Source organism: Ruditapes philippinarum, unplaced genomic scaffold, assembly GCF_026571515.1.
Source record: "Ruditapes philippinarum isolate M1 unplaced genomic scaffold, ASM2657151v2 ctg2889_1_1_1_1, whole genome shotgun sequence".
NCBI classification, from domain to species: Eukaryota; Metazoa; Mollusca; class Bivalvia; order Venerida; family Veneridae; genus Ruditapes; species Ruditapes philippinarum.
Genome location: NW_026861690.1, coordinates 136,710 through 161,641, shown reverse-complemented (window position 1 = coordinate 161,641; position 24,932 = coordinate 136,710). Strand labels below are relative to the sequence as shown.

Sequence of the window (24,932 nt, the reverse complement as noted above, 5' to 3'; positions counted from 1 at the left end):
CACATAGTGCGAAGCCTTAAAATTTATCAGGTCTAAGATTAAAACGGCTTTTATCTTACAGATTATGACAGAAAAAATAAATCATTGAAAAATATTTCTTTTCAAGTACAGCCTATAGAAACTTTTATAAACTGTTTGCACTGTACGTGTACATAAGGTTTTCGATAAATCATTCGATGAATAGTTTCAGTAAAATTCTAACCTTACTAGGTAGGGAGTATAAAAATAGTTTCTCTGGTACATATTAAGGTAATCTATAGATAAAAATCTTCTCTTTTTTTTTTTTTATGAAATATTTATCAATAACAAGAGAGAAAAGACCTCTCAGTACTGTGTAGTAAATAATTGACAGCTCACATTATCTAAAATTAAAAGCCATTTCTTATCTATCCATTTAAATGCCTACTAATTTCAAAGCAGTTCTTTTCTAATAATCGCAATCATACACCACAGAGAATAGTTCTATTATATAAAAGCTTTATCTAAGCACTATCATAAATTCAAATTACATGAAATTCAAAATGATTAAAATTGATAAAATAACTAAAATCAATTCATGTTCATCCGACATTAAAATTCTAATAAAGCACAATCCATTATCATTGTTAAAGTTTGGTACATCAAAAAAGCGAGCTAAATTTTTATCTGATTGTATAATATGTATATATAACAGAAATGCTGAGGCATATCCTTGGGCTATTTTTAAACTTGACAAATTTCTGTCTATTACTATAATTATGAAAATAGTTAAAATCTTAAAATATTCAAGCAACTTTTAATATGATAATTTCTTTTTTGTCAATCAGGGCGTTGGATGTAGAATAAAATCTTTTTGAAACACGAGCATCTTTCCACCTTTTCTTAAGCCAGGGAGGGAAGAAGGTTTGACTCTAAAAAAACCCTCTAAATATATAAAATGAACATGTTCACCTGTCAATCACAACAAAACCATTCATTATTTTTATTAAAAGTTTCAAAATGGACACTGCAGATCACGATCAGAAAGCACAGATGTTTCTGCTGCTGCCATCATCATCTTAGTCTGCACTGGTCACATGGGTAGATTCTGTTGCTGCCAGAAGATTTAAGGTTCAAGCTATACAGAAAATATTAGAGTTGTATGGCTTATAAGTTTACAGCTTTCAAGCTGGGAGAAGTCACCTCAGATGACCCTCAAGACTTAACCATTTAATAAGAAGAAGTAGGAACTTTGTTAGTGTCAGAGACTATCTGTAAATTGACTGCATGGATATACCTTCTGATAAAAGTATTAATCTCAAGCCAATGGCTGGATTCAAACCCAGATTGGTAAAGGTGCAAGTGATGATTCCAAGTCCGAAACCTTACAGATTAGTTACATAAAATCATTTCAAAAACTGTCCTTGTAAATAAAGTGTTCATTACATAATTTTTCTACTTTTAAGATTCATTCTACTCACAGTGTGTGATAAGTTTGGCATGGAAATCCATATGGGCAACTCACGCATGAAGTGTTCCAATATAAGTAACATTATTTTCTGAACACTACTAGTGCAATAAACCTATATTGTACTCAAGTATTGCTACTTTTAGCCATGAATCACTTACTAAATACACAAAAGCAAAGCAATTAGAATATACTAATCAAATTTCTAGATTGAGATCTGTTATGGTTGGTGTGTGGCCAATATCTTATATATACACCATCAGCAATTCTCTCTTCAAATACTACACTATTAATTAAGAAAACTGAATGCCAAACTATTCAAGCTATGTGTGTATTTTCCAAGAATATTTCAATGAAAGCTAGACTGACAGTAGAGTATACTTGCTAAAAAACAGCATTACAACATAATATATCAAGATAATATATCGTGGGGTGCCTTAAATTCGGTCAACACTGTAACTGTGAACACCATTACTTTGAACACCTTTAATGTGAACACCATTACTGTGAACACTGTTACTGTGAACACCTTTAATGTGAACACCATTACTGTGAACACCATTACTGTGAACACCTTTAATGTGAACACCTTTAATGTGAACACCATTACTGTGAACACCTTTAATGTGAACACCATTACTGTGAACACCATTACTGTGAACACCTTTAATGTGAACACCATTACTGTGAACACCATTACTGTGAACACCTTTAATGTGAACACCATTACTGTGAACACTGTTACTGTGAACACCTTTAATGTGAACACCATTACTGTGAACACCATTACTGTGAACACCTTTAATGTGAACACCATTACTGTGAACACCATTACTGTGAACACCTTTAATGTGAACACCATTACTGTGAACACTGTTACTGTGAACACCTTTAATGTAAACACCATTACTGTGAACACTGTTACTGTGAACACCTTTAATGTGAACACCATTACTGTGAACACCATTTCTGTAAACACCTTTAATGTAAACACCATTACTGTGAACACTGTTACTGTGAACACCTTTAATGTGAACACCATTACTGTGAACACCATTTCTGTAAACACCCTTAATATGAACCCTATTTCTGTGAACGCTGTTACTGTGAACACCGCTTACTGTGTATGTCACAAAGTCTCAACAGAACTGATGTTCTTTAATGAAAGAAACAGTTGAATATTTTTTAAACAACAAAGTAAACTTAATGTTATAATCTACCAAATTTCTTCAACATACATTTGCTTCGATCATTAGAAACTAAAGTACATCAAACTAGCACTGTAAGAAGGGGTAATGATCATGGCCACCCGTAGATATGATTTCACATGTACACATAGCCCTCCTTATTTTAAACATCATGTTCCTTTTTCCCTTTATTTTAAAAATGCTAAACTAAATGTTATCATAGACATGGCATTATCCTTCTTTGATTTGAAACTGTTCATTGTATGTCTTTATTTAGATTTTGTTTATTTTTGGGTAATTTTATATCAAAGACCAGCAATCAGTTACAGAGTCTTGTAACACTCATCTGTGAGAGGGCTTAAAAATCATCAGCTAAGGCTTAATCAAACCAAGCCTGCAACAATTTTTAATTCTGTCGTTTTGAGCGTTCTTTAGGGAATCTGTTTGTCTCTATTGGATACTGTTAATGACGAAATGGTACGATTCTTGTACCAGTACCAACAAAATGATATGATATTGTACCACAGTACCAACAAAATGATACAAATCTGTATCAGTACCAACAAAATGATATGATATTGTACCACAGTCAACGAAATGGTACAAATCTGTATCAGTACCAACAAAATGATATGATATTGTACCACAGTCAACGAAATGGTACAATTCTGTATCAGTACCAACAAAATGATATGATATTGTACCACAGTACCAATGAAATGATACTATACCAGTACCAATGAACTGATATTGTATTAAAGTGATACCAACGAATTCTCGCTTGCTCATATTCCAGTACCAAGTATCCCTATCCAAACCTTATAACCAGTTTCATTGCTGCAGATATCCCACATTTTTATGATATTATTCTTGTTGATAATCATAATATGATAAATAATAATGGCAACATAATTTTATCTGTAAGTTCCAAATCTTGTCAAAATGATACCCAATCTTGTACAACATTCCAAAAACCAAGTTTGAAAGCCTGGGAAAACTGTCATGTGGGGGTTGTAATTTATCATGTACATACCCTTCTGCAGGTAAAGTGCAGTATTGCAATGTGTGTGTATACTGGAGTCTCACATCAAGGCAGTACATGTCTAAATTATGATGGTAGATGCTGTCATTTCTGCTGTTTTTACAATGGTCCTATGATAATATTACAGGCAATTAAGGTAACTGGGTTACACACAAGAGATAATCTAGGTCAGGTGAGGTGTACAGTGGGTAGATTAACAAAAACCTGTCCACTTCAAACAATGATTGTTACCTTGATTATAAACCGCTGATAGCAAAAAATGCTAAGCAAGAATCACTATGGAATTTTAAACTTGAGAATTTTCATTGCTATAGGATTATACTCCTGTATTAAATTGAATGCAATTGATTTTATAATCAAAAACACATAGGGTGAGAAATATTCTGAAAATAAAATTTATCTATTGAAGATAGGAAACTATTGCTTGTTTAAACAAGTATAAGATTTGATTGAAGTTTTGATTGAATTTCTCCTTTCAGTAAAATACAAGGGGAGATAATTAACATACCTTTGGTGGTCCAAGATAGTACAAATCCTCTTCAAACACTTCTTCTTCTAGAGTACTCTCCCCTGCATTAAATGTCTGAACATCCTCACATAAACTGTTATCCGTACCAAACTTTCTATGTAAATGAGTTTGGCACACCGGAAACATTCCACTTTCATTTACGGTCACGTTTTCAGATTTTATCTTATCAGAAAGTTTTACGCCAAACTTCCTCCGTTTGAATTGTTCTTCAAATGACCTAATAAGGTCCTGATCTGAGTTTGTTTTCTTTAGTCCAATACTGCCAGTCTCAAGCCACTCAATGCAACCTTTCTCTGCCGAATATCGAAAGCTTTCAGTCTCGCGTTCAATCCTCCGTCTCCAAGACTTTGCCGTACTATTTCTACTGCTAGATAATCCCGAATCATCTGAATTTGACACAACAGATATGATTCTCTCGTTTAATTCATCTTCAATGTCCTGGTAATGATCCTCAACAACATCCTCCCCTGACGATGATATGTGATCTTTCGCCTTGTCATCATACTGCACACTGTATGCATCAAACCAGTCGCAACTATTTGCCAATTTCAAATTTTTTGGCACGCATTTCGTATTATTATTTGCATCTACGAGAAATGTAGCTTTTACTTTCCACTCTTTTCCCCAGTATAACACTCTGATTCTGTTTGGATATTTGGCATTTTCAGGTGCTGTTGTAGTCTCACTATATACTCCTATACCTTCAGAAAAGCCAGTCTTGAATGTTTCATAGCTACAGTAATTGGGAATGGTTGCAATTGCATTTGACATCTTGCTTTTACTTCAAAGCCTAGTTCTCATTGGTTTCCATAACACATTTGATTGACTGGCTAATTGTTGTGCTATTTCTATATGATTTAAGAAGTTAAGTGACATTAACATATGTAAGCTTAGAGTACTCTCAGTAGGTATGTCCATATAATTTGTGTTACACAAAAACTGTACAATACACTTTTAATTCATATAAATGAAGACAACCAAAACCCCTAAATATTAAGGTTTTTATATTCTATTTCCCAAATATACAAAACTGTCACAATATCTTGCTAATACTTAAGACTTAATTGATATTACTATTAGGAAATTGTTCTTATTTAAAAATCCATACTAAAAATTAGCAATGCTATTTGATTCAGAGAAAGGAATTTGAATAAAGGTCAATACTTTGTTTCATTTATCTCCTATTTAAACTAACATTAATTTTTTTTTTTTTTTAAAGAATTGTTGAAGATCTGTGTATACTTTATTTTATGTTTGTTATGGGCTGGAAATTAAACTATCTATCTTGTTTAAAAATTTTAAGCATCCAAGATCTCATAGAATGCATATAATTCTCAAGATTCCCTATCCTTTTCACAATCGTGTAGAAATATCAAATATGATAAGCAACTCAGTATTTTACCTGATCAATTCTGTAAGACAGTAGGAGCCTGGCAGTTTGGCAATGATGTTAATTGCCACTCCTACACAGTTTGTAACTACTACAGGTGAGAAAATCTGATCTATAAAAATGTATCTTGTTTTGTACTTATCTTATCTCTTTGCTTAAATGCAAAATACAACAGTCTTCAACTGAGATAATGAAAAGTATCCACAGTTAAGCCTTTAAAATTGTTGTCACATTTTTTAACGTAATTCTCTTAAATAATTAATATCTTCTTTACTCTTAGCCTTCTGGTGGCAACAAACTGTACCCCTGTGACAAGTGCAGACCACAATCAGTCAGTAGATATCAGTGCCATATGATTTTATCTCTGCACTGTAATGTACATAATTTGAAATGCTCCTTAAAAATACTGAAAAGTTATGACCAGATTTCAAGATGGACTTGTGCATTTGAATGATATTTAACTTTACAACAAGGATCTTTACTCATCTAAGTACAATGTAAATCCTAATCTCAGCAAAACCATTTATCACTTTTAGAGAAAATTTCAAGATAATTACTAATTACTAGCAGACAGTGCAGATTGATAATCAAACAACACAGATGTGCCTGAAAATCTTGGTCTGCAACTGGCTTTTTTTTGTCGGCAGCAGGCAAAAAGTTAAATGGAAAAATCAATTTCATTGCTTTTTTATAGAATAATCTCAAATGTAAAACATTCTGTGTAAGCATTGGAGGCATCAGAATTGGACAGAAGAATCCATGATATAAAGCACATACTGAGATTAATGATACCAGTACAGGAGTGTCTGTGAATTACAGAAGCACTGGGTGGGTTGCTATTTTGACACATTAAGACCAAGCAGTTTCATCAGTATATTTGTAACCCTTGCGCATGTTTGCTAAAAAATAATACTGAAACAGTGCCATGTTATAATACAGCAAACTTTAAAAGATATGTTTCCTAACATTTAAATTACATTTTGAGTCCAATTTGTAGCATCTTTTAAACCTTAATACCACCCCTTATTCCCCTTTTCCTTCAATTTAACCACTTAGTCCTTTAATGTAACATAACCACATAATACAAGACACATTCACTGTATTCTATGCTTACATTTGACAAGTTTTCAAGTCAACATCTCATCAGTCGAAACACTGTAATCATCCGAAAATCATATTATCTTTTCACAGTTTTTATTCATATCTGCATTCTTCCAAAATAAAAAATTCCAACACAGTGAACTTACAAATCACCCAAATCACCTTGTTTGCTCGATCATATATATGATGATTTTTTTTCTTCCATATAATGATTTATATCTTGTAAAAATAATAAATTCTCCCATTCAATGTGAAATTGGATCTCAATAGATATCTGACCTGGTGATTACAGGGTCATTTTTTCCATACTTATTATGTATATTTATGAAAATCATTGTAATAAGTCTACAAACCAAACATTAAACACTTTTATTCCATATTATTAATGTATGACACATTATTGGTTATATTGAAAATATACACAAAAACGGACTTAAATGTCGCTCATTATTAAATCTCCAACTAAAGAAAAGCGGCAAGAAATTTTTGTTCAATATCTTGAACGATTTATGTGACAAAAGTTAAAAGGTTTTTTTTTTCTTTTATAAAAGGAAAATAAGTATCTATCAACCATTATAATAATATGGAACCGATGCCTTTCAAAATAGCCTTTAAACTTTTTTTAATTTATGGAACTTGGTATACTAAAGGTGTATAATGAGCAAGTGGTGCGAATTGAATATTCTCTCAATACTTAAAACAAACAAAGAAGTCTTTTACAAAAGTCATGTGACACACCACTTTGAATATAAAATTTGTATAAGGAATGAATCAACTAAAATCAATGAAAATTTGTTTCAAATCGAAGCTTTTTTTCTTCTCCAAAGTCAATGTTCTGAAGGAATTTCATTTCAAACAAAATCAATTTATCAGCAAATGATATAATGCATTTTAAGTCTCCAAGGATAACACACTTTATGAATATTGAAATAGCAGAATATACATTTATAACAGTGTTTGTATAAAATGATGCACTTTAAACTAGTATGCCTTATTCTCATCGATTCGTGCCTTCTCATTGATTCGTGACCTAAATAATTGTCTGGTATAAATTCTTCTGCAAGAACATACACCATCCGAAAACTACACAAGTTTTATAAGACACTCAATTTGACAATTCTATCCAATCAAAATGCGTAAATGAACAGGTGTAAATGACCTCACCCTACAATCAGCTGGTGACCTGATTACTTTAAAATATTCGATATTGATGTTTTAATTTATCAAACAGACTTACACTTAAGCCAAAAAAATATTCATTATGCTGTAAGAATTTACTTAAGACTTTGAAACATATATTGATCAGATCGGGCTGAAAATAACCATGCAAACATTTAGTGGTGTGAGCACCTATATTTTGATGACGTCACAGGGTGAATCTGATTTCACGAATCGATGAGTAAGCGTCCAGCAGAGCAAGACAATCATGGTTGACATGTTCAGTTGCTCTAATCTTTGAGCAGTTGTTTTTAGAAGTAATTTAAAGTTTTTGAACTTTTAGATATTAATGAATTTATTTAACAAATGCACTAATTGAACTGTATGTATGTCTGATATTTGTTGTGCAAGTGCAATTTTTCCAAATAAGAGTCACGAATCGACAAGAGAAAAGCATATATATTATTCAAATATTTTCATTTGCCATAAAGACAGATTTTTTTTCTCAAACAAATCACGGACAATACAGAGGAAACTGTAATCTCAACACACCATTATCCATATTAATCCCCCGTCCAATTTATTTTCATTAAATGAAAAGAAAATCTTATAATATCTTCTTGTTATATAGCAGTACTTTGGTAACATTACCCAATTAAAACTCAATTAAAAGTAAGTGACCACTAAACTGCTGATAAACAATTAACAGGATGTTTCCTTCACACATATCTGCTTATACTGGAAAAAATACATATTCAGGAAACTTTCATAATAATCTACATAGATTTCAGGAAATTGACTGGAAGGGGTCTGAATTCAATAGTTTTCACAGTATTTAAATTTTCATTTACCAGGGCCTTTTAAAAATATGCATCAACATATTATGTCCCTTATATTATCCTAAGGACTGAAGAACATGTTAGCAAAGTTTAAAGAAAATCCTTTGAAGGTACTATAGCACTGGTGGTATTATTTATACACTAAGTAGCTACTATTATATACCACACAACTCTGTCTTTACCAAATCATACATTAAGCACTGAGTGCTCCCCCTTGCCACATGCATTTCCAATAATTGTCTGTTCTGCAATATTCAAATTAATGTAACAACTGCTCAAAAATTGCATACAATATTTCTTCATACAATTTATCAAGGCTCGAGTATAGTGCAAAAGTATAACTTGATGAAGCTAAAGTAGCTGAATGATCGTAGACCTCATCATATTTGAGCCGCTTCACAACAATACCAACATATGGGTTTGCACAGTCTGATCAGGATCCATGCTGTTTGCAGTAGAGAAACTGATAGCAAACAGCATGGATCCTGATCAGACTGCCCGAATGTGCAGGCTGGTCTGGATCCATGCTGGTAGCAAACGCACTATGTTTGTTTTGTCATGACACGGCACATTTAAAGCTTTACCCAAAATCATCAGAGTGACAGCATTCTACAAGCTTAATAGCTGAAAATGACCATGATTCATTTCTATGAAATACAATGTTGGTATGTATGATACAATTATCATTCTATGAAATACAATTTCTGAACCTACAATACACTAACCATTTCTATAAAATACAATTTCCGTACTTAAGATACAGTAAACATTTCTATGAAATACAATTTCAGTACTTACAATACACAGGTATCATTTCTATGAAATACACTTTCGGTACTTACGTTACATTTATCTACGAAATACAATCTCAGAACTTATGATACATTTATTATTCATATGAAAAGCTACAATACATTTATCTATGAAACACAATCTATTAACTTCTGATACACTTATCATTCCTATAATAATACAATTTCAGTACTTATGATACAAAGTCCTCAATGAATTACAATCACAGAACTTAAGACACCGTTATTAATCATATGAAATACAACTAAGGTACTTACGATACAGTCATTATATGCTGGAAGATCACAGATGTTGTTGCCAGTGTTATGATTGGCGTCGGTAATAGCTGCTCCGTTCCCGGTGAAGTTGACCTTCTTTGTCGGAATTGGTGCGGGATATGTGTCCTTGGTGGCATTGTGCGCAAGGAATCCACCATCACTGAAAATACATGAAAATAAACATAGATATTTAAAAGTTTTAAAATACCTTTGAAGTCATATAAAAAGTTGAAAAGTTTTATGTCCGAATAAAATGAAGGGAGTTGGCCACATTTAATTTAGGTGGTTGGGCCTGGGCAGTGGTTGGATTCCACAAAAGGTCACATCATTGTAGATTTTATATTCATTTCATTGAAATGCAACAATGTATTGACAAGTCAATAATTCCTAACGAGCCTTGTATTTTGTATAGATAATTCATCACTAGATCATGGCAACCAAAACCTTCCCAGTGTACAGCCTATTTCTGATATGGACTAGTCCTGTTTCCTATTGTTGGAACTGTGATAATAGGTTAACACATATCCTGCTGGAACCCAATAAGATTTAAGCCTTTGACACCAATATAGATCCAGGCCAGCCTTCACATCCATGCATTCTGACCAGGCTCTATACTGGCGGCTGATTTACCTTACATTTACATCTTGATATCCCCTAAATTGATAATGGACAGTTCCGAAAATGGAAGCTAGATGAGTTCATTTCAGAAATTCAGGTAAAAGCGTTAAAGTGATTGGACTGGTTAACTACAAATTTCCAGCTCGATCTTTACCGATGGCATCGACAAGTTATTATTACTCATAAGTACCTCTGCGCCACAAACTCATTAAGCGTGCAGTAATATCATGTCTCTGATATAGCAATGTTTGATTACCCAAATGGACATCCCATCATTATATAATGATGTATTTATACAATTATGATAAATTATCAATTGATTCTCCAGATACAAATTCAGACAAGAAGATATTTTAAAATACGCCAGAGACGAATTCTTGTGCACATCATGCTTTGCAGATAAACTTGAATAATTACAGGAAGTTTCAAAACCAATTACACATTTTACAACATAAAGATTATTTAGATAGGGATATCTATAACAAAACTTGTAAGAATACGGAGAAATATATGATTTTAAGAAAATGTAAAATATCATTTGAATTTCGTACAATTGTAATGTATCTAAACCTATTGCATTTCATGTTTCATACTTTTGTCAGTAAGATTATATCGGTATATGTATTGGGGTAAAATAATTCTTTAAAATTAAGGAAATATTATGGCATAAATATTATTGTATCCACAGATGCATTTTCTTTGGGTTTTTTTAAATTTATAGTTTACTTCTATATATCTCTATGATTGCTATTAAATTCTAGACATCTACGTCAAAATCAAAATGTATTTAATTTTCAGAATTTTTTATGCTCATCAGAAAGTCATAATTGAGTCATTTGTGCCTTTCCTTTTATCAAAATGTATTCCATTTCAAAAAAATTGTTCAACTTTTCCTTTTTAATAAAAAAAATCTGCTTGCTATTTTATTTTTATATTCCAGTCAGATGCAAAACAGAGGGCACAATGAGGTAACCAGATGACAAAAGCAGACAACACTGCCAAAGCCTCCAGTGTTAATCAGTTTGAAAGAGAAATATCTAAGAGATTATCAGTTATGTTTTCAGAAACATTCTGCTATGGCAATCTGATTGTCTTAGACAGCCCTTGAAATAAAACTTTCTTCTTTTCATAATAAGCATTTACCTTCTTAAATTCATGCAATGTCCATGTCTTAATTGCTTTGAAATTTTAACTGCCCATTGATAATTATGCTATCCCTGAATTAAAACCAAATTTATGAACGAAAGCATTCACATGACCAAGCACTAGCAGAACTATGCTATCTCCCTTAATTGAGCTCAAGGGTTAGGCCATATTATAAACGCCTGCCTTTGGGAAAGTTGGCATAACTGTTCAGTATTCAGAGATTAAAATACCTGTCTTTTAGTAAAGAGATCAATAAAAAAATTTGCCACATCTTCTTTTAGAAAACTTCTAATTACATCATGCAATGTTTTAATGGCATTTTCTGCAGAAGTTGACAATATTAAAGCAGCATTCAGAGCCATGTTTATTGTAAAGTTTATGACACTTCCCAGCTATGATTGCCTGCGCTAACAGGCCCATTTTCTCATAAAACTTTCAGGAAAATGAGCAAAGAGTGAAGGACACTACATGTAAAGTTACATTACATCTTCTTTAGGTAAATTTCTAAAGACCTCAAATTAAACCAATCAGTTCATTCAAAATGTTATAGTATATCTTTTTGAAAAATAAATGTACATAATAAATTATGGATCACTGAAAGTTATATGTTCAAGATGCATTATATTGCCTTAAATATTTCTGTTACATCAAACATGATCTGAACTATATAGTCATTTACATCAAACATCTAACAAAAAATACTTAATTGAACTTGTGTAACAAACACATTTTGCTCTAAATGTGAGCCTGAGTATCAATTACAATAAGGAAACAAGCTCTTTTAAACAATGGACTTTCATTTAAATTGAAATTAAATATTTCATACCAGAGCTCTTATATATTTCCTTTAAAACAATATGTATAAATATGAGCACTTATAAAATATCTGTAATCAAGCTATTAACCATAACTCAATTTCACTCCCACATATTCTAATTCAATGTGACCTTGACATTTGAGGTAGTGTTCTTAAAACATATTTAATTGATCAGAACTCCTTCCTGATGAAAGCTAAATAGAGCCATATAAAATTTACTATTAAGACTACATGTACTTTCAGGAACGTATCTGAACACTGCGTTAGAACATTATGATATTGTAACAATTAATTTATGAAAAACATGGACATGATGGAGAGGTGACCAAATATAGCTGCATTACCCACAATGCCTCAGGGTAGAGGCCAGTCATCTCAAGCAGACATCTTCGAAATCAATTAAACTAATTTCATCTTCATATCAGACTGGTGTAAAAAGTTGTTTGTTTGTTTGTTTGTTTCATTTTACGCCTTTTTCAACAGTATTTCAGTCATATAGGCGGGTAGTTTCCTAACCATCGTTCCTGGAGAGTTACACCAGTACTAGACTACCTTCCTCCGCGCTAAACTACCAAAGCATCTCCCGGGGATCGAACCCACGCCAGAGAGGTAACTGGATTAGAAGTCATCGACTCTAACCCCTCGACCACGGAGGCGGTTGTGTAAAAAGTTAAAGGTCGGCCAAACCCTTTTTTGAAAAATAAATGTGTAATAATGCAAAACCAGTCTTTTTTGCACTCATTTTCAACATTCACATAAAACAGTTTGGCTGTCAGTCCAGTGCACAGCATCTTTTATTTCTAGACATGTCCACTCTTAATCTCTGTATTTTACTTGACTGCTGTCAAGAAATTTTCCCTCTTTCAAAAAAGAAGCACTCCTGGAGAAAATAAATCCTCTCCTGTAGAGAAAGGAAAGTTTGGAGAGAAAAAAACACCAAATGTTCCACACAAAAATCTGCCACATCCTTAATTTGTCTGTGAGCTGCTCTTCTTAAAACAGTGTTACAATAAGACGCCAATGAACTTCCTGTCACAAACTATTTTCTCCACCATCAACTATGTTAAACAAAATTCATTCATAATTACCTTAGAGATATTTTTGTGCAGAAAGAAAATCTGCCATGTCTGTGCGCTAAAAGCGCGATCAATATATATATCATGATTTGCAATGAAAACTGTAAAATTGTTATCTTAAAGTTTTGAGTTTTTTTGTTCAGCCAGTACGACAAGCCTTTGCCATTAGTTCGCCATGAATATCTGTAGTTTGAAAAGGGTGATTACCCTTGTTAAATAAATAACAAAGCTAAAAATATCAAATATGACAGACCACCAAACAAAGTGGGGGGTTTTTTTTGGTTTTTTGTTTTGTTTTTTTCTCCTGATTTTGTATTAATAATCACACCAAAACATTTCATGTGGCAACTTTCCAACTTAATTGACAGAAATATCCCACTAAATCATGCCATTCTAAATTTTTTTAAATGGACATGTACATCTTTCAATTTTGACAAAACCGTTGTATCAATTATAAGGAAAATTTCGAAATGTTAGACTGAATTGCAAACAAGAGGGCCATGATGGCCCTGAGGTCGCTCACCTGTATTATAGGCCCATTTGGGTTTTTTAAAAGAAGAATTTTTATGTTTTTACTTTACACATATAGTTAAAAAGAATGACACCCCTTGGGCGGGGCCAGTTTTGACCCCAGCGCTTTTATTTGAACAAACTTTGTAGACACTCACTAGAAGATAATTCATGCTTAATATCTAAACTCTAGCTAATTTGGTTTTTTCAAAGAAGATTTTTTTAAGTTTTTGCTATACATATATAAGGAAAATCAATGACCCCCGGGCGGGGCCAATTTAGACCCGAGGGCTTTTATTTTAACAAACTTGGTAGACACACATTAGAACATAATGATTGTTTCATGCTAAATATCTTAGCTCTAGCTCTTTAAGTTCTTTAATAGAAGATTGTTTAAGTTTTTACTATATGCATATAGGGAAAATCAATGACCCCCGGGACGGGGCCAATTTTGACCCCAGGGCTTTTATTTGAACAAACTTGGTAAACACTTATTAGAACATGTTTCATGCTATATATCTTAGCTCTAGCTCTTTGGGTTTTTTAAAAGAAGATTTTTTAAGTTTTTACTATATGCATATAGGGAAAATCAATGACCCCCTGGGGCGGGGCCAATTTTGACCCCAGGGCTTTTATTTGAACAAACTTGATAGACACTCAATAGAAGATGTTTCATGCCAAGTATCTAAGCTCTAGCTCTTTGGGTTTTTTAAAAGAAGATTTTTTAAATTTTTACTATATGCATAATGGGAAAATCAATGACCCCCCGGGGCAGGGCCAATTTTGACCCTAGGGCTTTTATTTGAACAAACTTGATAGACACTCAATAGAAGATGTTTCATGCCAAATATCTAAGCTCTAGCTCTTTGGATTTTTTAAAAGAAGATATTTAAAGTTTTTTCTTTCGGTTGCCATGGCAATCAGAGTTCTGCATGGAATTAAATTCTTTGAACATTTTTCAAAGGTGACCACCAAAAGAACATTCCTGTGAAGTTTGGTTGAAATTGGCTTAGTGGTTTATGAGGAGATGTCATTTAAAGTAAAAGTTTACGGACGACCGACGGACAGACAGACGCCGGACGAAAAGTGATCACAAAAGCTCACCCTGTCATAAAGTGACAGGTAGGTGAGCTAAAAAAAAGAAAAATGTAATCAGATGGCATGTTGGGTCGCAGCCATTAGCATCGGTAGATTCAGGTGTCACCAGCAGCGTAAAGGTCACGTGGGTAGATTCAGGTGCCGCTAGCAGTGTAAAGGTCATGTTGATAGATTCAGGTGCCGCTAGCAGCATAAAGGTCACGACGGTAGATTCAGGTGTCACCAGCAGGGTAAAGGTCACGTTGGTAAATTAAGGTGCCGCTAGCAGGGTAAAGGTCACAATGGTAGATTCAGGTGTCACCAGCAAGGTAAAGGTCACCTCGGTAAATCAAGGCCACCTAGGAAAATTAAGGTGCCTCTAGCAGCGTAAAGGTCATGATGATAGATTCAAGTATCACCAGCAGGGTTAAGGTCACGTGGGTAAATTCAGGTGCCGCTAGCAGCGTAAAGGTCACAATATTATAGTAAATTCGGACGTCACACTGGCAGAGCAAAGGTCATGTTTTGCTTCCAGGGGTTAAAACTAACAGAAGCAGGTCAGTTAGGGTAGGACATTACACTAACTTGTTGCTGCCAGCATAGTGAAAACCTAACAAAATGCAGACAATTTGGCAGAGCATATTACACTAAGTTTCCACTAACTAGACAATTAAGAAAGTAGAACATCAGATTGAATAACATACCATAGTGTACTAGTATCACTCTTAAAGTTTTGAATAAATTAAAACACACACAAAAAATTAAACACCATACATCAGTTCAATCCCTAAAATAAAGACGTAATATGCACCTTCAAAAGAACCTCATTTGTATATGAATGACTAAATAAACATTTGCATAACTAACTGCCATGAAACAATCATAAAATAGAAGCCTTTATTGTTTTCAGATTTTTTAACATTGTGTCAGTATGATTTTCAAACTTTAAAAAAAAAGTATGAAAATGAAGATGTTTTGACATAAATATCTCACCCTTCCAAATCCTCATAGTTTGACTTCCTCCTTGTTTGCCACTTAAAACAATCCAGACACTTAGCAAAGCTGAAGTTTTCTAAATGTAACAGTATAGAGGTAAACATATTTTTAATTTCCAGTCAATTTAACCGTACAATTCAAATCCTCCACAAGAAATTCCCAAATATAAAGAAGGAGCACTGCCAGAATCTCTGTACTCAAACTGACGAGCTCCTCAAATTTTATTTAATATCTCAAAAACATCAAGATGAAATCAAACCCATCTGAACAACATATCAAACCATATTCTTGTGATCCTGCCTACGATAAAAGCACCAGTTTCAATTGTTTACTTCCCATATGTATCGATATACATCCGACCCAATGTCTCTAAACACTTGTTCTTGTTTCACAAATCAGCCTTCATTTCCCTTTACAGTATTCAATGATCTTGCTTCAGCATCCGCCCAGTTATTTCCCTAGTAATTCTATTTTTGCTCTTCCAAATTACCCCTAGAGAAAACCACTTTACATTAATAGCATAAAAACAATTTTGTGTAATAGACAATAATTTTCGAAGTTTGAGGAGAAAAAATTATCCGGCAAAAAAAACGCTGCTGCAATCAATCTGATAAAGCCGAGCCAATATTTCCAATGTTAAAATATCACACACACATGAGTTCATTTTTTTTTATTTCCATGAATCAAATGATTCTCGAGAAAGATACTACTGCCTTTTATATGTTATATATCCTATAATATATTGTCATAGAAAAACTAGCTCAGTTTACGTCATAAAATTTTACAATATTCATTCTTCCCGGAAAAACAGAATATCCCACGATTTCTCAAAAGAGTCTTGATAATATACTGTATATATGAATTCTTAATTTGCCCATCCTTATTTTGTTCTCAAATGTTTGAATATTCATATAAAAACTGACTACCGCAACCCTGTTTGTAACTTAAATCTTCTTTAGGTTCATTGAATTTTCTTTAGGTTAAATGAATCTCCATTAGGTTCATTGAGTAAAGATAGTGTTGCACAATCTGAAACAAGTCTGAAAACCAGTCTATGTTGTTTTTTTATTCATATATATTTATATATATCAAACCATTACCCACGCACATTCACTATCATATTTTAACCAAAATGTCATGGTGAACTATAAGAAACAAATTACAACATCCCCTATTGTAACATTATTCTTTAAGCCTTATTTTAAGCTACTAGCATCAATTTCACACTCCAACTAACAAAATATGTTTTAAACAGCAGAGGGGGTGGGAGAGGGGGAATGAAATATTTGAACACCTTCTAGGATATATCAATGGTTAAGATTTTCAGTATCTAACCTTTAAATAACTCCCTCACACAGCAGTCTATCTTTTTTATATATATATTTTCACAATAAATAAACAGCTGGCTGCCATGACCACATTAACTGATATCTTATTACACTTTATATCATCATATTTATCCAAATATTATTTTAGCAATGTTATTTTTTTTTTTTTTAATTTTAACATTCTGGATGATATTTAAGATATGGAAAAACGACCTTGACATTTACAGAAAATTTATATCTAAACCTTTAGCATCTAAATGTCAATGAATAGACACTGAATTCAAAGGTTATCAATATATGAAAACATTTAAACTCCTTACAGTGTTCAAGGAATACCTCTAGACACTTGCAGAAATCATGATCATGAAATAAAAAAAAATATCATTCATTTCGCGGGTTCTTACATTGTTCATTCATTATTGTATATAAATCAGTGTGAAGAAATGACTTAGATGTTTTAAAGTTCATTCCATTGGGTGAAAAAGCGTGATTTTAATCTTTCAAGCGCTTGCCCGGTACATTATACCGGAATGAAGTATATTGGATGTGGTGCTCCAATCCTTTTTTCAGTCTCACTCGAAATTTACCAAACTGACCAACTTCAAGGGCCATTGAATCTCACGCAAAAGATTGTGGGTCTGGACGTGAAAATGTTCTAATTTTAGAGCTTCTTATCCCTCTGTATTGTAAGTCTCTATAGCCACCATCTTGAATTTATACAAATATTTTTTGCTCATGACAAGCTGTTGTGTTTGGATTTATTCACAATTCACAAAAAGAACTGCTTTCAAATGAAATAAAAAAAAGTTTGACAAATCAAATCATCAGTTTAATACATCATTTGGAGTTCAGACTTAATTTTTACATCCGTGAAATCCAATCAATATCAGTTAAGAAACAATGGAGACAATTTACGTAAACTCCTCGGCTCAAAAAATCAATCATATGGGAAAACTCAGAAAGAACTGATTTGATAAAAATGACATCATAATTCTTATCAATAAATTTCAATGGTCTGTACTTTTTTTCTCTAAATTGTTCAGGAGTGCCACCATATTTTGCCAAGATAGAATTAACAACTCTAGCGTGGGTGTTCCGTAACAACTTTGAATGACTTAATAGCTTACAATCCTGTTATATCCCCTAGAAAATACAAGAAAATGGCCTGTAAGCACAGCCAAACAGATCTAATATGATTTACTCCATCTCTTGAGAAAAAAAGGGAGACAACTCTTGCAATAATGAGCAGTGTTTACATAATTATGACACCATGAGTTATCTTTCTTTACTGTATGAAACTACAATTTTTTATTACTAATTATTCCTACTTAGAAATGAAAAATGATTATAGAATGTGAAATAAAGGATGCATTTTTACCTTTTCTCAACCATTTATCAATCTTTAACACTTGTATGCTGTTTTTTTACCTAGCAACTTCCACTATATTTTCATCCCCAAAACACAAAATATCCTCAAGACAAAGTTTAAATATTCATATTGTTTGATATATAATCAGTCAAAACATGAACAGGTTAAGGGGATTATATGGTATTTAAAGCTTTAAAGATTAAATTTTTTTCAAGTCTTTAAATGGTTACAACTTACAATGTTTCTTCACCTCTACCCAGTGCAGACTTAATTTGTAAAATGGACTTGACCAACATTGAATTTGGAATGGTCCACTGTGAATGTGACGGAATTCAGGTTCAAGAACAACAATCATTCTGTGTCTTGTTCAAATTTTGTATATATAACAACCTTTGCAGAGGGAGCCTTTCTACAGCAATCACCTCAACAACAGGACCATATTTGCCATTTAAACAACAACAATCATTCTAATCATTGTAAGACTTAGGTGTTTTGTATGTAGTACAACATCTTCAGTGTCCCTTTGTACAACAATCACCTCTTAACAACAACAGGATAATTTTTTCTTGAAGTTAAAGTCTTCAGAGTTATCTAATCTGACTCTCTGTGGCAGCAGCTATCAAAATCTGTGTCTCCTAAATGGAAGATGCTCTACAGACTTTGTACTATACTTTGTAGGCAGAGAATTATTCAAAAGTCCAAGGATGACACTGTCCGCAATTTTTTTTCATTTACATTTATTCCAGAAACTTTGAAAAAGCAAAACATGTCGTTCTAACATAATTATATCGCTGTTTAAAAAACAAGTTCTTCTTAGCCCGCACATTTCGGTTTGCAGTTGTATGACTTGTGACACCAAACTGGCTCAAATTTCAAATTCCTGGCATCTTAATTTACCAGACCACAACAATTAATTTACTAAAATTAATTACTAAAACAATCAAGACCAAGCCTGGACAAAATGCCAAAAGTGGCTGAATTCTTCATTGTGGTAGTATTTTGTATTGTTAATAGAAGCATTATAGTTCAACACACGTCAAAAAAAAATTATTTCATTTATTTAAAATTGAAAATGTTTAATCAAAAAGTTACATACACAGATTTGTTTTTTTGTTTTTTTTTTGTTGTTGTTTGATTTTCTTTTTAATTTATTTTTTCTACCGCATCTATAACGTTGGCATAATAATCTAACATTTCTATTTGACCTAGAAAATTTGCCCTAGCCTTCATTTTCATTTTTTTTTTTCATTTTTCATATAACAATAGAATTATAAACTGTTGCATGATTTAAAGATCTTTAACAATGGCCGACTATAGACTTTTCATGACCTTTGTAATTCTGGCATTCTTTCATAATTCCATATGCACATAAGACCATGCCGATTAGCTACTCTGCATTATATAAAGGAGTCATAGGTAACAGATCATAATCATTTTCTCTATTGTTAAGAGTTACAAATGAATATAATGTGACTTTACGAATCCTTGAAGAGTTGTTGTTGTTTGTAAAACCTGCATACTCTGAATGAGTTAACAAATCTTCGAGATATTTAACTAAGAAAAATTAAGTATAATATCCATAAAACATTTTTCTGAAGTTTGACTTTTTTTAAATATTTTGTCTCATATGGAGGTGTGCAGCTTCAAAGAAAAGTTAACCAGTTAAAGAAAATTTAACCAGTTAACCAGTTTAAAGAAAAGTTAGCCAGCTAAGAAAACCTGCTTATCTAAAGAAGCATGCCTATACCATCCTTGTAAATGACATTTGATATTATTGTACAATACATTGATTGGCTAATATAACGACCCTGTTCATCTTACACAACAATAGAAACTTTCCTTAAACAAATAGAACCAGTCAGTTGTCTAAGAATACAGATCAATTTATACTATCAACTTACAATACATGGTGATGATCAATGCACCAGCAATACTAAGTTAGTTTAGTTTCGTTTGCCAATGCTCAACTTTTAACAGCTTTTCAGTAATATAGCGAAAGACGATTATGATGGTCGGTTGGTTAAAGTAATGGACTCTCAACCTTGGGGGTCGTGGGTTTGAGCCCTGCCAAATCTAGGATCATGTTGCCTTATACCAGGCACCAGTACTAGTTACTCAAATTAGCTTCCAGCTTTAATCAAAATCAAGCATCAATATACATGTTGCCTAGTGAGTATCATAGCTCTCTCCCTATTCTTCACATAGTCAAGCTTAAAATGAAGAAGAGTTAATGTCAAAATCACGTTATTCAAGGACAAACATTCAAGCAAGAAATAAGATTTTATTAAGTCATCTTAAATTTGGCCTATGTGAAGAATTTGTTTCCTCATTCCTCAGCCCATTCACGTCACTTATTAAGATCACAGTTTGGAGTCCACATAAATCTTTCCTATCTTTGACAGTGGACACAGCGCCATCTATTAGGATACAAAGCTGAACTGTTAAGATTCATTCAAGATACCATCACTGTGTACAATACCTGGACAGACAACTTATAAAAAGAGGTTAAGCAGTTTCTGTCAGATTTGTATCTTTATCATATACATCATAAATATAAATGAGCCGCGTCATGACAAAACCAACATAGTGCGTTTGCGACCAGCATGGATCCAGATCAGCCTGCGCATTCGCGCAGTCTGTCTGATCAGGATCCATGCTGTTCGCTATCAGTTTCTTTACTTGTTACAGAGTTTTTTAACAAACAGCATGGATCCTGATCACACTGCGGGGATGCGCAGGCTGGTCTGGATCCATGCTGGTCGCAAACCCATTATGTTGGTTTTGTCATGACACGGCTCAAATAGTTTTATCTCTTATATAGAATCAGCATTCATAAAGTTGTATTTTATATGTTTAATGAATAGGCTTAATTGCCGTCCATTAAGGTATGATTGGACAGAAACAAGGGCATTTAAATATCTGTATAATCAATGAATACATTTCTGATTATTTCCAATTCAAAAGAAACACGAAAAACAAATTAACAGAAGAATAAAGTAAAAATTTATTACTTATTTTCAAGGTATGGCTTTATATTTCTAATTTCAAGCATCGTTATAACCTAGAGTAAATAAAAACAATCTTTGTTAGCTAGCTGCTTTCCAAATAAGGAAAAGATATGAAAATGTTACCAAGCTAAATTAATTTATACAACCTCACAAAAAGAAGCAAAAATAAATAAGATTTATTGATTTACTTGCTGTTTTCTAAAAAAGGAAAAGATACAAAAATGAGAATTTTTTCTTTTAGTTGGATTTTACATTGCATCAGTTTTACTGGTAGAGGAAGACCTCAGGTGCCCTTGTGCGCATTATTTAAGGCATGAGAGGCACCTGAACAGAACCACTGACATTCTTAGAATCTTGTACATTTTGCTCACATTTAATTTTCTTGAAATATTTTGACTCATCTGGAGGCATGCAGCTTTAAATTTAAGATATGGTTCAGCACATGAAATCTTTAATACTACCACAATCTATTAGAAAAACCTTAATATATTGGAAGACATCAATTTACTGCGACTATTAATGTCTTTTTAAGCCCCAGTAAAATATAAAATAATAAAAAAATACCCCACTAAAACATATGGGCACACAATTCAAACATTAAAGTACCAAGTTGATAATGATGAACAAACATATACATTAGAATATTGTTTACAATTTCACTACAACTGTAAACAAACCATCATTTATGCAAATTTTAAGTACAGTTCAAACTAAAACACTCTTAAAAGCTTTCAAGAAATTTGCATTGCCAAACACTCCATAATACAAAACACTGCCGCCATGAATAATGTAAATATCTAGACTTTTAATATATTCTGCAGACAAGATGGAATCGTTTGGCCCGGAAATAGAAATAATGAAATCAGGCCTTTTTTTTTCCATAAATCTTTTGTGTTTAATGATAGCATGAGAGAAAATTACAAAATGCAAATATGTAAATGTATTCAATATTGTTCATTAATATTTTCTTTGATTCTAAGTCACATTGCCAATCATTCACAGCCAAGGTTACATATGGTAACTTTGCAGCTGTACTGGTGGAGAAAGCATGTGTGTATGAATGTATGGATTCTAGGCTAATGGTCCTTTCAGGCACTGTACAATTCCTAGACATGTCACCATTCATGATCATTAAAGTTATAATCTTCAAAAAGATGACCTATAAATTTTGAATTTAGTAATTCACTGAATGATACTAAATATGTATGCAAGCAATGGAGAAAGACCTCAAATGCTTGTTTTGTACATTACTTTTGGCATGAGCGGGATCTGGGTTTAGACATGAACAAGCACCTGAGTTGAGGCATGAATGGGCACCTGGGTATAACCATCAACCTCCTGAATAAAAACTGGATAGCTTTCTCAAATCACCATGACACATAAAGGATCAGAAGTTTCTGAAAAGATTCAAGCACCACTGTTGTGATTTTAATAGTAGCCCAAGTGCTTTAAACTCAGCAACCATAACTACTTTAGTTAACCATAGAACTCCTCTTTTTATCAAATTATGGCAATTCAAAACAACATCAGGATAGAACACCAAGTGACAAACTCAATTCTATTTCACTACACAATTTTTTTTTCTGTTTCTAGAACTTAATATCATCTGAATATTCAATTGACAAAATTCTAAGGTGGGAAGGTATATCATGTTAATTAAGCAAAGACTGGGTAGATAGAGAGTAAAGATTAATTAACTTGATAACATGCAAACATAAAATCTTCTCTATTTACATATTGACACTGCATGATTCTATCTATCATATTCCACAGCACCAGCATTTCTCAATCAATAAATTATCTTAAATTCAGACTTATTACTTTTATAAACTACAGATCTATACAGGAACTCACTTTTGATTGCACTAAATGTAAACAATCAATGTTAAAAATGTAAACAATCAATGCTTAAATGTAAACAATCAATGCCTAAATGTAAACAGTCAATGTAAACGTCTTTAATCTCACAATAAATAGAGATATCTGTCAGAAAATTCATTAAGACAAAGTTGTGAGAATTTAACAAATGAAAAATAGTTCATATAGTAATACTATAACTCACATATTGACAACGGTGAGTGGCAACTTTATGTTGATAGTATTTAGTATTAGATATTATAATAACATTATATTATAACAACAAATCATGAAAACATTATACATGGAAGTTGTTGGCAAGTGTAAGATACATGAATTCTAGGCTTAATGAGGGTCCATCCGCCCTTTCAAGCACTGAGAGTCTGGACCCCATCAGATACATGATCCGATACATGATCCTATATTACATACATTAATATATAGCAGATAATAAAGCCTTCTAGAACAAAATATTATTGTTTATCATATAAATGTTCATTCTAAATCACTAAGAACTTTATCATCATTTTTTTTTCATGCAACTTTTATAAGAATATCCAAATGATACATCTCTATTGTTTTCATCAATATTATAAAATGCTAATGAAAAATGTGTCCATTGTAGACCAATCAACTTTAAACAAAACCTGATTTATCCATTTATTGCTGAAAATTTTAAAAGTATACTAATTGAAAAGGTGCGGAGTAAGAGACCATGACCAGACACCATGGATATGCCGGCTGATCTTGGTCGGCACTGGTTGCGCGGGCAGTGGTTGCGTGAGTAGATTCAGTTGCCGCCAACTGGCTAATTACTGCTAATTGTTATGACATCAAATACATATAACATGACATCATATGTCTTGTACCATTTATATGGGATGATATACATGGCATATTTTTCATACTGTTTAAGGAAAAAACATCACATTATGTTAAATATTCATTACAGTATATCAAAATTACAGTGCTAACATTTCTAAAGAGATAATTATTATTGACGCACATTCACACACAAAAAAAGAGTTTCATTAAAAACAGGTTTTATAATCAGTTGCCAAAAATGTTGAGAAAATATTGTTTCATGGCACAAATAAACATTTTTACAAGACATAATCATCTATATTTCTAATCATAATAAAATCAATCAAAAATTGTAAAGGTATCAGAATTCTAAGTTCACTTGAGAAATGGAAATATTTATGATTTTTTTTACAAATCAATAAAATGAATTAAAGTGTTTGATCATTTTGACCCCAAGATCAATTCATTTGACTTAAAGGCCATTTAAAACTTTTCGAAACTTTTCCATTCACAGTTAAAAAAACCTTTATGAGTATGTATTCAATTTAAATGTCTTTTAATAAAGTTTAATCCCCGCAAATACC

The 24,932-nt window shown here is 32.5% G+C and overlaps 1 protein-coding gene across 1 annotated transcript in view; it reads right to left on the bottom strand.

The window, feature by feature from the left end:
* LOC132716527 (tyrosine-protein phosphatase non-receptor type 4-like) overlaps window positions 1-24,932 on the bottom strand; it is a 101,783-nt gene that overhangs the window by 13,942 nt on the left and 62,909 nt on the right. Inside the window, exon 16 of the mRNA XM_060699824.1 lies at window positions 9,743-9,902. Coding sequence (XP_060555807.1) covers window positions 9,743-9,902 — 160 coding nt within the window. The remainder of the gene's footprint in view (window positions 1-9,742; window positions 9,903-24,932) is intronic.